This window comes from Vigna radiata, chromosome 7 (genome assembly GCF_000741045.1).
Source record: "Vigna radiata var. radiata cultivar VC1973A chromosome 7, Vradiata_ver6, whole genome shotgun sequence".
NCBI classification, from domain to species: domain Eukaryota; kingdom Viridiplantae; phylum Streptophyta; class Magnoliopsida; order Fabales; family Fabaceae; genus Vigna; species Vigna radiata.
In genome coordinates this window covers 44,983,676-44,998,974 of record NC_028357.1, presented here as the reverse complement: position 1 = coordinate 44,998,974, position 15,299 = coordinate 44,983,676, and the positions used below count along the sequence as shown (strand labels likewise).

At 28.9% G+C, this 15,299-nt stretch overlaps 1 protein-coding gene across 1 annotated transcript; it reads left to right on the top strand.

The window, feature by feature from the left end:
* The first annotated feature begins 13,658 nt into the window (after positions 1 to 13,658).
* LOC106768043 (zinc finger protein 3) lies at positions 13,659 to 15,015 on the top strand. Its single transcript, XM_014653009.2, has one exon. It carries the CDS (start codon positions 13,793 to 13,795, stop codon positions 14,510 to 14,512), a length of 720 nt encoding a protein of 239 aa, XP_014508495.2. The 5' UTR covers positions 13,659 to 13,792; the 3' UTR covers positions 14,513 to 15,015.
* Positions 15,016 to 15,299: the final 284 nt, after the last annotated feature.

Genomic DNA, 15,299 nt, shown 5'->3' with positions numbered 1-15,299 from the left:
AAAATGGAGATTGAGTTGGTGAATGATTCATCAGAGTTTGAGTAGTATATGGACGTAAGTGTTTCGAGCTTGAGAGTTGGGCCTGTACTGAACACAGGCCCACTGTTTTCTTGTCATTTCTTCCTACACCTCCCTCTTTCTTCCTGCAGCCTTTAAAATCCCTTATCCCAAAATACCGTTCATTAAAATTAGGTTTAAACCGTTAACCCTGTTCCCTCACACTTTCGTGCACCCTTCACATTCAAGCTTTCTCAATTTCTCGACAAGATTTATCATCGTTTTACCGAGAGGGATAGATTAGGTGCTTTTATTGTATTTTGAATTATGTATTTTTAAATTTAAAAATACATTATGAATTATATAATTTTTAAGATAAAAAAAAACACATTTTAGATGGTACAATTTGAATGTATTTTTGGATTCAAAAGTGTATTTCAGATATATTCTGAATTGTAAAAAAAAAGTGTGGTTTTTAATTATATTATGTTATATAGTTTAGAATTTATTCTTGAATTTAAAAATAATTCTAAATTGTATAATTAAATATCAATATTATTATTATTGTTATTATTATATGATTATTTTTAGTACTATTATTATTTTATTATTACTCTTAATAGTATTAAAAATAATAGTAGTAATAATAATAATAAAACAAATGTTTTGTTGTTGTTTAGATTCATTATATTTATTAGACAAGAGTATCACTTAAATGGAGACCAATCAGAATAATTTCACCTAATGTTTATGGATCATTCTATGAATATTTTCTATTTAATATATATGTTTACTGTATTGAATTTATTAGTAGAGATATTCTTTTAATATTCTAGCGAGTAATTTAAAAATAATATATATATATATATATATATATATATATATATATATATATATATATATATTTTTAAATACATTCTGCTTAATTTATAATATATTTTCAAATTCAGAAAATATATTCTGGATTAGATAATCCAAAAAGAATCATTTCAATAAGGGATTAGGTTATCATATTTTATGGGGGTGCGAGAAGAAAAGAAGGTTTTAGAAAGAAATTGGGGCGTTTTCGTTAGACTTCTATTGGGTTAAGATGGAACAAAAACTTACCTATCTTTACTTAATGAAGACAATTTCTTACTGCACTCCTTTTTTTCTCCATGTACTCCTAGAAATGTGATAATAATGATTCTTCTGACATTGTCTAATCCGAAATATTATTAAGCAATAAAAAGAAATTTATCAAGAAAATGTAATAGATTTTTCAATCTAGAACATAATAAAGAAAAACATATTTTGGATTGCATAATTCAAAATATATTTGTAGGTCCGAAAATATATTCCAAATTAAGAAATCCAGAATTTATCCTCTTATTATATTTTAAATTACACAATCTAAAATTTATTTTTGAAATTAAAATCGCATTTGGATAATCCAAAATTGATTTAAAAAATAAAATATATATTTAAATTACTCTTAATAATATTAACATAGTATTTTTACAAAGAAAATAAATATGAACTATTCATATGAGATTGATATTCTCATTTGACATTAATGTAAGTTTAAAAGTGAATGATAATATTCATTAAAATATTTAAATTACTCATAATAATATTAGAGAAGTACTTTTACTAATAAATATAATAAATTCTAAATAATAAAAAATAATCATATTTTCATTATTACTTTAATATTAATATTAAAATTGATTATGAATAAAAATAATAATAATACCAAATTTCAGTGTCCAAAATATCTTTGTATATTTGAAATATATTTTAGATTACATGAAATATATTTTTGAATTTAAAAATACATTTGGAGCTTTATAATCCAAAATGCAATAAAAATGTGCAGAAAGCCTTCTCCATTGACAGAACACCCAACACATTCTCAATCGGTGAAATGATGATAAATTGGAGTGATGCGCTTTTCGTGTGAAGAGAATCTGTAAGCTTAAATGTGAGAAGAAAAGTAGAAAACTTGAATGTAGAAACAGTGGAAACTCGGTGTAAGAAGGTGATAGAGTTAAGGGTTTAAACCTAATTTTAATGATGGTCATTTTGAAGATTAAGGACTTTATGAAATCGCACCAGTACAAGCAGAATTGATCAAAGATAAAAAATTACATTTGTGAAGCAATATATACAAGGACTGATTATATTTATTTTTCTTGTTCAAAACATTTGGTGACATATGTTTGGACGTCATCATTCTTATTGTCTTAATGAGTGAATTTGGCGTCTTTGAACTCATATACATTACTCAATCCCATATTCTTATTCACACCATATTATTTTCAAAGTGGGGTAATCCTTTTCTATCTTACAACTATTTTCATAGTTGTTTTTTTTGCTTGTATTGTCATAACCCACACTTCGGAGAAAGAATGCAATCATTGGAACATACATATATCCTTTTCTACTCCATATCCATTGGACAAAGAATTTTCTTAGCCTCATAATTATTCGTAGGTAATTAATTTTCATTTGGAAACATTTCATTCAGCAACACCACCAATAACTAACAACCATGTAAACTTAGTCGAACCGACATACAGTGAAGTCTCTATATCAACAAACATCGTCTCATACATATGTGCTTGAATAAAAGTTTTTGCATTAATATCGCGATTCATGTCCTCTAGTCAATCTTCCTTGGTGAAATCCACATCATGTTCAGTTTGAGAGAGAGTTGAAAAGTCTATTAATTTTTGTGTCATGTCCATGTTGTGTACCTTTGAAGGAAACCATCATATATAAGGTATTTTATATTTTTGGTTACATTGAACTTTCTGTCTTTTAAAGAGTTGGCACAAGGACATCTAAACTTTACTTCACCACCACTTATACCCTCATTACATGGCTTAAATTGTATAAATTCTTGTACTCCTTTCTATCATACTCAACAATGATAAATGGTGAATTAATCCAATTTTAATTTATACTTTTATTTATATATATATATATATATATATATATATATATATATATATATATATGAAATTATGTGAACAATTTTAATAATCTTTAAATGAATTATCACTTCACTCTTATATATTAAAATCTTCATGAATTTTAAGAATAAAATAAAGTCAAATACGAACTTTAGGAACAACCAACCTCAAGAAAAACACAAAATGAAAAACAAAATAAAATAAAGTCAAATGGGGAAGAAAGAAAAACCATTCACCAATGTTCTAGTGCAACATCATGGATAAAAAATAGAAGTGCTGAAAGGAAGAAAATTCAAAAATGAAAGTGGATATTATCAAGAACTCATGTTTAAGGGTACAACAGACAATGGGGACATGGGGTTCAATGGTGAAGGAAGATTATTTAATGGTGGAAGAAGAAGAAGAAAGTTTTTGCAAAGAAGAAAAAAGGACAACAATAGTGAAGAAATAACTTTTACAATGAAAGAGGAGGAGAAAATAAGATTTACTTTAATAATGCAATAAAACAAAGACTTTGTGTCTTTGTAGAATTTTTGAAAATAAACTATAAGTCAAACTTTAAGTTTCAGTTGTTAATAAAACCGAAACATATATCTTAATAGGCTTCAGTTTTATAAAGAACCAAAATCTAAAGCTTGGAACTAAAATAAAAAATTTTAAATTGACTGATATTTTTTAAATTATTAGAAACATTTAGGCCTTTATTGTTTGAGAACTAAAACTTGTTCCATTTTAAACTTTAGTTTTTAAGAAAACTAAATCTTAAATATTCAAAATAATTTCAAAAATATCAACGCAAGTTTATATTATTTTTCTTAAATCTATATGTTCAGACAAAGTTAAATGAGTTTTTTTTATTAGTAAATATACTTGCTACTTAATGAAGATGGAATAGGACAAAAATATTATATCCATTAGACATACAAATGGAATGAAAATAAATTTTTATTTTGAAAATAAAGATGAGATAATGAAAATCGTCCCATTCACCTTCATTGACATCCTTATAGGTCTAGTAAAAAGCTTTTAATGGATAAATGTTAATACCAATTTATCAAAAGATATCAAAGTAAGTCTATTCTAAAAAATATTAAGACTCAATAAAGAAAATGGAATGACTTAATTAAGTTAAATACAAAGGAATAAAAACAAATTAATTAATGTGACAAATAAAAAGATTAAATCAGTAATTAAATTTTTTTATTGAATTGTATACATATTTAATCGTCAATACTCATATTGCACCAATACATTAATTAAAAAAATCTAAAATTGGGTGAATTTATACCTATGTATAGATTTGAAATAAATTTGTAATAGCCACTTGCAGTTGTTGGAAGATAGATGGACTAAGTGGTAACACATCATGTTCCAATATGTTATAAGATGACTGAGTCTGTTTTGGTCAACTAACATCACTCTTATATGTTTACCACCAATTATATGCTTAGAATTACTCCTATTTCCATCTTCCATTCACCTTCCCTTTAATTCTATCACCACAACCACAACCTCTTTCTCCACCTTACATACCCTAATACCTACAAACACCTACTCCACCACTCTACACTTTTTTCCTAATCATTTTCCTATTTTAAACCTTCTAAAAATTCATCCATTTAAATCCAAAATAGATAATGATATCTAAACAACATTGTTTTACAATATTTAAACATCATCTATGTGTCATTCTGTGATTAATTCAAAATTATTCAACAATCAATAATAATAATCATAAATAACATTATGGACCAATCACAAAATAACATGTAAATAATGTTCAAATATTATTAAAAAAATATTATCTAAGGATCATTATTCATCCAAAAAATATACCCATAAAATGTCTCCACTTAGTCAAAAACAGATGAATGCCTCCTTATATTATTAGACACCAAAATTAAACGTTTCAGATTTCATACAAATTTAAGAGTATTCATGGCCTACGAAGCTTAAATAATTTCATCAATTCACTACTTGTTATCAACAAAGTCGAAGCTTATCCTTTTACTGTGTTACTAATTAAGGATGTTTCCTGGTACTTAATCCTCGGATTCATGTTGTGAATACCAATATATTACTTTATTCGAAAAATACACCCCTTTATGCAGATAAAAGGTACTCATTAATATTATTATATAGTTGAGAATGAAAAAGAAAAGTTAAATGTCTTTGTCGTTTTCGTTGTAGAACAGTTGGATCCTGTTACTTGTACAGAATCCTCCATGTTTGCACAGTTGAGGAATACGATTTGTACCCTTATTGCAAACATAAGGGATCGCCTTCGTGTAAACATCTTGTCCTTACTCACCTTAATGGAATGTCAAATATTTTCTAATATTTACACACAGTATTCTGCTTTTTAAAAATATTTTCTTTTAAAACAAAATTAATATATTATGCAAATAGATTGGCTCCTTAATTTATGGCTCATATAATATATGAAATCTTAATTCAATCAGATTCAAATTTATTATCTCAACTTGTCTTCAAAACCACAATCCATCATATCAACCAAAAACAACAAGAATCCAAATCTATAAAATTATGTACTTACTATAATTACTGTAAGATAAGTATTAAGATGGATTTCGTAAATATAATATTTATTTAACAAAAACTATCCTCATATATTAATTATACTAATAATATTAAATCAATATATTGCAAATATTTATATTAACAAAATTGTTTATAATATATCATATCTAGTATAACTTATAGTTTCAATAGAGATTGAAAGAAAAATATACTGGTGGAAATGAATTCAAAGCTAAATAGTTGGTGAATAAAATTACTTTGTAATACCATCACTGTTTAACTTATTTAAAATTTATTCAAAATAATATCACCCTGAGTAAAAAAATAAATTATTGAATTGTGTTCTATAAAAGCTTGGAAGATAATATAAATATATTTCTCAAACAGTTACTTTATCTTCAGTATTTTAAATAATGGCTTAATAACATATTTTGTTTTTAGTTTTGCTGAATAATACCAATTCAATATCTCATTTTAAAGTGTGTAAAATTGATCTTTATTTAAAAAATTTTGTGTAAACATCGTCCTTTTTCATTGAATACATTAATAAATTGCTATGTCTTAATTTCTTTTTGACTTTTAACTACTTCTTAATCTTTAAGATTCTATCTTATCTTAGATTGATTCCTCAGGTAGATAAATATACACATTCAATTCTTCATTAAAAACCATCCACATCTCTGTAATGTACTTTTAGTGTTATCTTCTTTCCCCTCTTTATCAATATATATTTAATAATTATTTCATTATAAAGATAATATTATAATGATAGGAAATTTATTCTTCAAATAAAAAATTATATAAAAACATCTTACTTTATTTTATAAATACATACATTTTATTTATATAGTTACAATATAAAAATACTCATATATAAATTATGAATATTAATAAACATAATAAATTATAAAAATATTATATTTATTAATTATAAAAAATATTAACAAACATAACAATAACTTACATTTTCAATGAAAATAAATGAAAAATTATAGGAATATATTTAATTTTTTTATTTTTAAAATAATAATATTGTTATAAAATGTGAGTATAATATTGTAGGAATGTGAGTATTTTCTATAAACAATTTATAAAAAGAAGAGAGTCTTAAAAGTAATATAACATTATGAGATATAATTAAAGTAGAATAAAGTTTCAAAAGCATTATCCAGCTTATTTATAATACTGTGATTTTTGTTAAAGATTTTATATATATAAAATAATTTGGGTATTGGTTTGATAGAGAGATTGCTTTAGTCTTCCAAGATGACAGGCACACAATCAGGTTCCTTTTTCTTCCAAAAGGAACTTGAATAATATCTGAATTGAAAGGTTTTGTAGCTTGTAAATCACCAAAATCTACCTCTTCCCACCAAATAAAAAGGACACAGAACCATATATTCCATCCTATAAGAGACAAAATTCAAGCAATAACTCCTTTAAAGAAGAGAAAGGTAATTTCAAAGTGTAAATATATATTCGTTGACTAGGCAAACTTCTTCTTTGAACTGCACCAAAAAAAATCTAGTACTCTATCATCTCTGGGTAAATCCAATTCAACATCATCATTACATATAACAAAAATATTTATGGCTTTGTCGTCACTAGATGTTGTAGAAGCATTTTGGTTCACATAAGCCTACTGGGCTCCACATTTTTTGAAATCTTTTATCTTGATTAAGTTTACATTAATGAAGCTCTATCTCAATCAAGACTAGTACTAATTATTTTTTTAATTCAAAATGAATTCTAGACTAGTTTTGTCCAAATTATTTCAATGTGAGAAACAAAACCTCAATTCATTTGCCCAAAACAAGTCCAAAAGCATACAGAAAAGTAAGTAAGGCAAACGTTTTTGTTGGAAATCGATTAAATTATTTAAAAAACTCAAATATAAGAGGAGAGATCAACCATAAAAACTAATCTATTACATGAAATAATAATTTCTAAATTTATCAAGAAACATATTTAAAGGATATGCAAATTCTAGACACTCAATATTTTATTATCACATATAATTACTGATCAATATTTATTTTACATCTTAGTTTGATATATAAATTATGAATGAAATTTTAAATGATACAATTAACCATTTTGAATATGAAACAACATATCTAAAGTATAATTTTCATATATCCTCAAGTTTAGGTAAGAGTTCAAAAAATCATTTTTAAAAATTGTTCACACATTTTAAATAATAAGACTCGATTATTTTAATATTAAAAGTTTAAAATATAAACAGAATTTTTACAAACAAGTTTCATTGTCTTAATCACACATCTCTCTAAAACTCTTTCCTCAATAAGTCTCTTTTTTTCTCTAGAGTTTTTAACCACTTACTCATCTGTTTGAAGATAAGAGTTTGCGATCCTTGATGCGAACTCTCCACTTCCATCCCAACACTTTTCTAAATAGAGTAGGTTGATTTTCTGATCTTTTCCTTGGTCTGTCTAGTCTTCCTATACATGTGAACCATCTAGGATCACACGTGGTGTTTGAGTATTCTTTAAGAATATACGTTGATCAAATATTTTAATAGTGTGTCACGATCGTGTTTATGTTGTTCATAGGAGCAAATAGAGTTTTTAAGCTTCTAAAGATGTTTTGAGAGTTTTTGAGTTGTTTGGTCATCTTTCAAGTAAAGGAAGTTAATTACCTTTCTTATAAAGTTATGGATGTTTTGAGAATTTCATTTTGGTTTAAATAAATGTTATTTTCTAACATCAATAATCATTTATTCCTTTATTTATATGTTATATTAGTTATTGCTGATGAAACAAAAACTTAAACATAATAAATCTAATCCTAAAAGTTAGTTCATTGAGGGTGTGTTTACTTTGGGGAGATGATTCGGGAGAGAGTGAGTGATGGATTTGAGTGTAAATTTTTTGTTGTTGCTTATTTCAGTGAATTTGGAGGTTAGCGAATGTGATTTTGGAAGTAAAGTTTGTGAAAATTAATATATAATTTGATTGATGTGATGTGACAGATAAAAAAAGTTATTTAATTGGTAGAAATTGAAGATTACTAAAATGTCTATAATTATAAAAGTAATATAAAACGATAATTGTTAATGTTATATTTAATTGTAAAAATATTTATAAAAAAAACAAAATTAAAATTAATTATTAACATATAAAAAAAAGTAATTTAATAAATTGAAATAATAATAATAAAAATTATTATTATTATTATTGTTATTGTTACTGTTATTAATAATTATTATTATTAATTTATGTTGTATGATTCCTTTACATTGAAAATAGTATAAGGATAAAATACAGAATTGATAGTAGATCATTACAAATCTACGCTCAAAAAGGAAGATGAGAAAAATCTTTTCTCATGTAAATTTGCGCTTTGAGTCGGTTGTAGATCTTTTAAAGTAAACATGTAACTCATCTCATATCCGTCCTGGCTAATGAAGAACAACACTATTTTATTTCAAAGTGAACATAGCGTTAGAGAATCTCTATACATTTAAGAAGTGATGAGTGAAGTAATTGGATAGTCCATCTCACACTCTAAGAAGTGTTTTTGATTGAAGATAGAAGAGGATCCAAATTAACCTTTGACTCTAGCCCGTGACATGATAGATTTTCATATTCCACTCTCCAATTCCATATTTAGACTAAAAAAGAAGAGTGGGCGACCTAGCTAAAATGGCTTCACCCTAGTTGAATATCGCAATATAGGCAATGCGACAAAATGAAGCATGAAAAAGAAAATGCGTAGACCCGAGGAGTTGCAACTTGCAAGTGATGAGACATGTTCATTTTGGAGCTTTAATGATCGATCATGTCATAGCAAGTCACAACTATATAAGCCATAACTAAAGTCTAAAGCTGAAATGTGTACGACAAAAGAAATGTTTATCACTAATTCAGAAAAAAAGACAAGAGTCACTTCCATAGTAGAGGTCATTATCTTTAAACCTTGGAAGCAGCGGAAGTTCCAAAATTATGTTTCTCCGATTGATTGTCATCGGAAGAAGACATCAGAATTATTCTTTAAACTTTTTACATGGTATCATAGCCATGACTGGGAAGCTCATCCTAGCGATTTCTGTTTTCGTTGGACATATTGTTTCATTCCCTATCGAGCCGCTATCGGACCACCCATTTAAGTGTATATAAGTGGGTGCAAACCTCGCCCTACAAGCCGGTGCCGATTTTGTGGGGTTAAGTTAAGTTTAAAGTCCACTTATAACACATGGAGGCTGAAAAATGTTTCTGTGCTCCCTCAAAAAAACTCCTTAAGATCATACCAACTGTTAATCATCTTTAAACTTATTATTCATATCATATTCCGTTGGAGTATTCAAATTCACGTCAGTATAAGCTCAATTCTTACTAACTGGATAAATCATTATTCACATTCTCATTCACTTATGAGTTTCGTTTACACTAGAAGCCAGAAAAAACAACCAACGTGTTTGTCACAACCTCTTATCGGAGTCTGCCTTTCGCATATATTCCATATCCAAGCGTGAGACAGAAGACTTTGCTTCCATCTTATCAATGTTTGTCACTAAGCTTTGCAGTTCTCCATGTCTCTGTCACCCACTTCAAGTCTATAATCATTACCAACATGGGCTTATTGAGAATGGATTTCTTTTTTTAATTCAAAAGAAAAAGTTATAACTTATAGATGGTGCTGATTAATTTTTTCGAAAAGCAGTCAATCAATATGCAACAAAAACAAATAAGTTAACAACACTTTTTATAAAGGTTTGGCTGAGAGAAGTAGTATTGGTTTCGGTTATATCTATATATCTGACATTATATATAAAGGATGATTAATCCCTTGCTTTTGATAACAGAAAAAAGTATACAATATTTCATCAACATTTCCGATTTGTCGTTTTGAAATGAGAAAAATATATGGATCCAGAAGTTTATTAAAGGGAATTTATGAGTGATTCTCCTGATTAAAGCTAAAGTGCGTGAGATACCAATGTCTCCGACAGGCAATGGTGCAGTGCAGACACCATAGCCAAGAGAAAGTGAACAGTAAAGCTTTCATTCAGAAGATGGTGGTGTCAAACACCTACTTTACTATGCTTATCTATGAAGAAATGGCACTAAAGAAACTGAAGGTGGGGAAATGCTTCTGAATTTATCTGTTCTTAGATGTTAAAAATATTTTATAGTCATGTTCTTTTCTCTCCAAAAGAAAATCTCATAAAAATTATTAAATACCTGCATGAGATAATAAAAAGATAAAAATATTATTTTATAAAAACCAAAACAATTAATTCAATTACATACGTTATTTTATTATTCTTATTATTATTTTTTTTTAAAATGCCCTTTTATGGATGTTTATGTTGTAATAAAACTTAGGTTTAAACCTTTTTTTGGTCCCTAAGTTATGAGGGGATATTCACTTTAGTCCCCGCTTTTAAAAATGTAAGTCTTTGGTTTCTAAGTTATAAAAAAATGTATTAAATAAGTCCTTTTTTTATGTTCATGGTCAAAGTACAAAGAGCAATATAAAGTGTTGTTATTATTAAGAAACAAATCAGAGCAATCTAAAGATATAGCAGTTGTTAAAAAACAACCAAAAACAGTATTTCAAGTCAAAAAAGAATTCATTTGATACATTTTTTTATAACTTAGAGGGACCAAAGATTTATATTTTTAAAATTGGGACTAAACTAATCATCCGCTTATAACTTAGGGACCAAAAAGAGGTTTAAACCTAACACTTAAATAAATTACCATAACATATATATATATATATATATATATATATATATATATATATATATATATATATATATATATATATATATATATATATANATATATATATATATATATATATGCATATTTATAAACTGTGCTATACATTTTTTTTTTCATTTGATTATTACTTTAAAAAGAACTAAACATGAGATGAATATGAAACTTATTAAGCATTGGCTTTGAGACATTAATTACGAACTCAATCTTGAGGATGGACTTTCCTATTGAGTTGTATAAGGCCCACGCCAAAGTCAGAAGTCCTTTTAGTATTTATTTATTCTATGAATGAATTTAAAATGTAGATATATATATTCTTTTGTTTTTAGAGTTCGTATATGGTGATGCATTTTTAGATTTATTTTGCATAAAACAAATGGACCATAACCCAAACAGTATTTTTCTTCACTGTTTTCTTTTTCTCTCTAAAGTTTCTCAATATTTTTTTTAATATTTTGATATTCATCTTAATTCTAACTTAATGTATTTATCTTAATTACATATTTTACCTCTAAATTATAATCACTTGGTAAATTTTACTATGTTTATTTCTTCTACATTTTAGTAGGAGAAACCAGAAATACTTAACGAAAGTGGTACGAGTTTCAAAGCTTTGGTGTTGTGAATATTGAATTTGATTACTAATATCCCTGATAATTAATGCTGAAAAGCTATGTTATGGTGGGTAGCGCATGAAGTGATAAAAAATAAGAGAAGCACACATTTTTTGGTACAGTAGACATGATCTCAATAACAGTGGTTCGTTATCACGGTCATGGTATCATGGTATGTGTCTTAATTTAAACAAGTGAAGACTGAGAAATGAGTGCAGTTGTGTAACATGTCTACCAGACAATCCCTTATAATTGTATTTTCTAGTGAGTTTAATTAACATTAGCCTTTGTATACATGGAACCTAGTTATCATTAATGTAGGTTTGTTGAAGTACGAAGGGAAACATCCCATTTGACTGAGTGGATATTGTTTAGTTTTGCACAAGAATTAATGTTTACTTAGCTTTGGAATCTTAAGACCAAGTGACTGATACGGCAACAGAACAGGACGTAGTTTCTTGGTTCATTCTGTGTCTGTGATTTGCAGACAACCCCTTCCGCAATGATAGCCGATGACAAGATTATGATCCCTCAATCATGGTTTACGATTAAACTATTCAACCCTATTCCGTGATGGGGATTTTGTGCCATTACGAATACCTCTCTGGGGAGAAAGCTTCCATTTTTATTTCTCTGCTACCCAACAATTTTATAAATCACACACTTCTCTCTTTCTCAAACACTTTTTTCCACAAACATAATATCTTATTTTATAACTACTTCCCCCATGTGCCTGGCCCTGTCAACACATTTGTAAAATCTGTCCAGCCAGAATGGAAGGAGTGGAGAGAGAAAGACAGATAGAAGAGGCTATCTGTTTCTTTCTCCATTCTGGCTATTGGCCATAGTTGATGAAATTGAAGGCAATGCATTCAATACAGATTCAATAGGAGTCAGGTCTGGTGGAAGTGTCACTTTTAGTAGTAGTAGTAGTAGTAGTAGTTGTTGTTGTGCTGCTGTAACGACACAGAGAATCAGAGAGATGGATTCAAAAGGGAACAGTACGAAATTCACTACATATCGACAGGTAGTGTAGGAATATTTTGCTCAAGTCACCCTGCCTTTTTTATTTATTTGATTGTTTTCAAAGAGAGGGTGTACGGTGGATGAAATAAATAAATAAAATACATACACCTGACACAGTTGAAAAGATTATTTTTTGAGGGAGGGGCATATCTGGCAATGGCATGTCATTGCGTGCTTTGCATTGGGACGAAAGGTAATAATCCACATTGTGTAAATTCAATTAACATGATGAGAAAATATGGATTATTGGTTGGTCTGCCATTATTGATTGAATAAAACCAAATTGAGTAGCCTTTGTACTGATTATTATATGTACATATGGGCAGACAGATATGCATTGGTTCTATATTAATTACTAGCTAGATTATTGTACAGAAATTTATAGAGTGGATGATAGTAATTCATACGAATGGTTGAATAGTGGTTAATTAATCTAAGCCGCCGATTTCGTTAAAATGGGTTCAGTGTCCAATCCTGAATGGACAGATAGTGGCATAGTGGAACATAGGTATATATAGCACGCCCTTGATTTAAGACAAAATGTAAAAATAGTCTCCAATCATGTTCATTGTTTAGTCGAGTCAAGATGGTTTATCTTGCCCATTTTGTAATTCCAAAATTGGAACATTGATGGAACACTGCATGATTTGAGTTTAAACTCGTTGTTGACAAGGGTTCACAACAACGCTGCTTACAATTTCTCATTACATGCTTATTGCGAACGTTCACTCATTTTCAAGAGACAGAAACAAAGTTAAAATACAAAAAAACCTGATTAATCTTCTTGGTGGGTTTCATACGGGGTACCCCATAACATTATTTTTTGGCCATCGACCGACAAAGGATCCAAACTCTGCCATTAATGAAGGCGACAACCTCTTTGATTCTCCATTGATCTTGCAGATACATGTCCCTCTATCTCACTCAATACCCTCACTCTTTCACTCAATATACTACTATTTCTGTCTGCAGGAACAGTGAACCTTTCAGCCTCTTATATTACATAAACATCCTCTCTCAACACCCCCACTTCGCACCCTATATCCTTTCCTCTCTATTGCTTTCTTTCCCACACTACTTGCTCCATACTCATTCTAGGAACCACTGCAACTACCTTCTACACCCTCTTATGGCCATGAATTTCCATCCCAATACTTCTCTTCACCTAAGCCAATCGGACGATGAGATCAATCACCTCAATCTAGATCTTCTTCTTGAGCCATCTTCTTCTTCTTCATCTTCTCCCTCACCTATAAGTCCCATTGAGCCCCGGATATTCTCATGCAACTATTGCCAGAGAAAATTTTATAGCTCTCAAGCGCTAGGGGGTCACCAAAATGCTCACAAGCTTGAGAGGACTCTAGCCAAGAAAAGCAGGGAAATGAGTTCAACCATGCAGTCTTACGGAGCACCGGAGCAAAGATCAAACTTCAGTCCTTCACACCATCTTGGTCGTGCTCTTGGGGTTAACGTTGTGGATAACCAAGGACAAAGTTATGTGAGGCTCGCCGGAAGAAAAGAATACAGCTTTGGAACCAAGGAAGGGGTGGCTTCCTGGTCAAGGGGTTATGCTTCTGAGCATGTTCAGGAGGATATTGGCCAACTTGACTTGTCGTTGAGGCTTTGAAATTTTAATATGCTTCTGTGACTATGAGTGATAAGATGAATATTATGAACCATTCTGAATTAATTTCTGATTATGAATGTAGCAAATTAAACAATGCCCCAGTTATACGCGGAGCTAGCTAAGAGGGGCTATCTAGTTAGGGGTCTGTGGGGGAATCAATCGTGTGTAACAATTTGAAGTGACACTTTTTAGAAGATCAGGACGTGCCAGTGCCATTTTTTTCTTTACAAGGTAAAGGAAGCTTTATTTCAGGTTACATAGGTTACTATATTGGTGACTGTGGCTATCTTTATGGTTTACTTTTGTACGTTTTTTGTACTGTAAGAATGCCAGTATATCTATTATTCAAATTTCACATTTTTTTAACATTAAAATAAGTTTGATAAAGAAAAACGGACCAATGCATCGTCAAATTCAAATACTGCTGCACCAGACTAGCAGTGTAACTAATTATCAGAAACCATGCTACGATTTTCCATGGTCTAAAATTCCATGCAATGTTTTTAGGGATTTCCTTGCCACATTGCTTGTTTTTTTGTTAATATTTCTCTAACGTGTAAGAGTTGCAGATGCACATAAATAGTTATGGAATCATGTTGCAGTACTGCATACATAGATAGACTCAGTTTCCTTGAGATTTTATGCAGCAATAACACCCTTTCCTGCAGTTTCTGGACACGATAATACAGTTTCTAAAAGTATTTCACAAAGGTGGGAAATCAAAGTATCCAATGTGTAATAAATAAGTTCCTTAAAAGTTCTATATGCATTTAATTATTTGATACTA

Coding starts and splice junctions, on each gene's coding strand:
- LOC106768043 (XM_014653009.2), top strand. CDS start 13,793: ATGTCCCTCTATCTCACTCAATACCCTCACTCTTTCACTCAATATACT.